This window comes from Monoraphidium neglectum (genome assembly GCF_000611645.1).
Source record: "Monoraphidium neglectum strain SAG 48.87 unplaced genomic scaffold scaffold06724, whole genome shotgun sequence".
In the NCBI taxonomy this organism is placed as follows: domain Eukaryota; kingdom Viridiplantae; phylum Chlorophyta; class Chlorophyceae; order Sphaeropleales; family Selenastraceae; genus Monoraphidium; species Monoraphidium neglectum.
The window spans coordinates 1-2,010 of record NW_014006922.1 but is presented as its reverse complement, the minus strand read 5'-3'; the positions used below and the strand labels follow the sequence as shown (position 1 = coordinate 2,010).

At 65.6% G+C, this 2,010-nt stretch overlaps 1 protein-coding gene across 1 annotated transcript; it reads right to left on the bottom strand.

The window, feature by feature from the left end:
- Window positions 1-454: 454 nt before the first annotated feature.
- MNEG_16732 (coproporphyrinogen III oxidase) lies at window positions 455-1,950 on the bottom strand (the record flags this gene model as incomplete). Its single annotated transcript, XM_014034798.1, has 4 exons — window positions 455-547; window positions 935-1,064; window positions 1,480-1,650; window positions 1,904-1,950. The coding sequence occupies 4 exons, from the start codon at window positions 1,948-1,950 to the stop codon at window positions 455-457; spliced, it is 441 nt and encodes a 146-aa protein (XP_013890252.1).
- Window positions 1,951-2,010: the final 60 nt, after the last annotated feature.

Genomic DNA, 2,010 nt, shown 5'->3' with positions numbered 1-2,010 from the left:
GGTGAGGGGCATGGACATGAGGATGGACTCGATGCGGCCGCCGGTCTTGAGGCCAAAGGTGGTGCCGCGGTCGTACACCAGGTTGAACTCCACATACCTTGGGATGAGGAAAAAAACAGCGTGTGTGGGTTGGTGTGTGTGAGTTTATGTGAGAGAGAGTGTGTGGGTTTGTGTGCGAGTGCGTGCTTGTGCGCGTGCGTGTGCATGTGCATGTGCGTTTGCATGCTCATGTGTGGTGTGGTGCAGATTGCAATGAAGGGGCCTGTGCTTGGGGTTTTCCAATTGTGTGTGGCCGGCGCTCATGGCGCACAGCAATCGAGTCATTGCACAGGCAGGGCAGGCTGCGAAGCCGCAGGGCCCAGGGCGCAGTGCGGCGCGGGCGCGAGGCCCCTGCCTCGCCGGCCGCAGCCGGGCCCTGGGGCTGATGTTGGGGTCGTTTTGAAGGAGGGCTGCCTCACCTGCCGCGGCGGACCTGCTGCCAGGCCTTCTCCTGCTCAGTGTAGGGGTCGTCCTTGTGGCGAACAACCAGCGGCGTGTACGCCTTCACCTGAAGAGGTTCACATATTACGACGTTGGTGGTTGGGCGGCACCCGTGAGAGCCGTATGAACAGAGGCCGCGGGCGGGTGGCGGCGGAGGCGCTGTGGCTGAGACCACCACATCGCGGCGGCAGCCCCCGGCCCTCTGCGCGATGACCCGCCCGACCGGGGCCCCTGGGCAGCGGCCACAGCCGCGTGAGGAAATGAGCCCCCCGACCCATCCTGAGCGCGGCCCCCGAGCACGTCCAACATGCCCCTGCCCTCACCCCGGCGGCGGCTCCCTCTCACACCCCCCTCCCCCCCGGTGTACACAGCGCCGCCCCCGCCGGCCCGTCTCCCCTGCCTGCGACTGCCTTTGCACACCCGTGCCCCCGGCCGCCGTCAGCCCTCTGCGCACCACGCTGTTGGCGGCCTCAGTGGAGAACGCGAAGATCTTGTCGGGGTCGCGGTCGTTGAGGTCGTCAAAGAAGATGCCCCCCAGGCCGCGCGTCTCCCCGCGGTGGCCGATAAGGAAGTACTCGTCGCACCTGGTGGGGGGAGGACACGTGTTTGTGTGCGTGTGTGTGTGTGTGTGTGTGTGTGCGTGTGTGTGTGTGTGTGTGTGTGTGCGCGTGCGTGCGTGTGTGTTTGGATGCGGTCCAGGCGTGCGTGCGACAGGCACTGCATTAGGTGTGCGTGCGACCAAGTCGCACTGAGGCTTGTGCACGGCTGCAGCTGTAAGGGGTTGCATTCGCGAGGGCGCCCAGACCAGAAGAGCCGGGTGCACGGGGCGCCCGGCCGCAGCGCGGGCGGAGCCGCGGGAGCGGGGCTGCGGCGCCCGATGCCGCCTGCCGTCTCCATTGCTTCTGGTTCCAGGCGGCTAACCGAGCAGCACGCAGCCCCCCCGAACGCAACCAAAGCCGGCAAATTCTAAGAAACCCAAAATATTGAATGCGGACGCACCACTTCTTGAACTTGGGGTACCAGGCAGGGTCGTGGCGGTCGCACACCTCCTTGTAGGTGCCGTGGAAGTGGCGCATGTCCTCCTCCACCACAAAGTTAGGGGTGATGTCGGTGCCGCCGCCAAACCACCACTGCCCAGGGATGCCGTTCCACTCCTCGGTCTCAAAGTACCTGCCGACCGGGGGTTTTAAGAATGTTGGTTTATAGATTCGGCGGCAAGTGGTACGTGTGGGTGTCCTTTGGGGGCGCGAGGAACGGCAGCTGGGCCAGGCTGACCGCAGAGCATGGCGCGATGGTCGGCAGGAAGTGATTGCCACGCTGCGGGCGTTAAGAGTTCGGAGCCCTGCCAAAAAAAAGGCGGCCGCGGCTCGCGCGCGGCAGCAGGCCAGGCGGCAGGGAGGGTAGTGCAGGCGCTGCTGCTGACCTGTAGTTGAAGTGCATGGTGGGCGCGTGGGGGTTCTTGGGGTGCATCACGCTGCTGATGCCCGCCGCGAAGAACGGCACGCGGCTGCTGCGGTGCGGAAGGTGGGG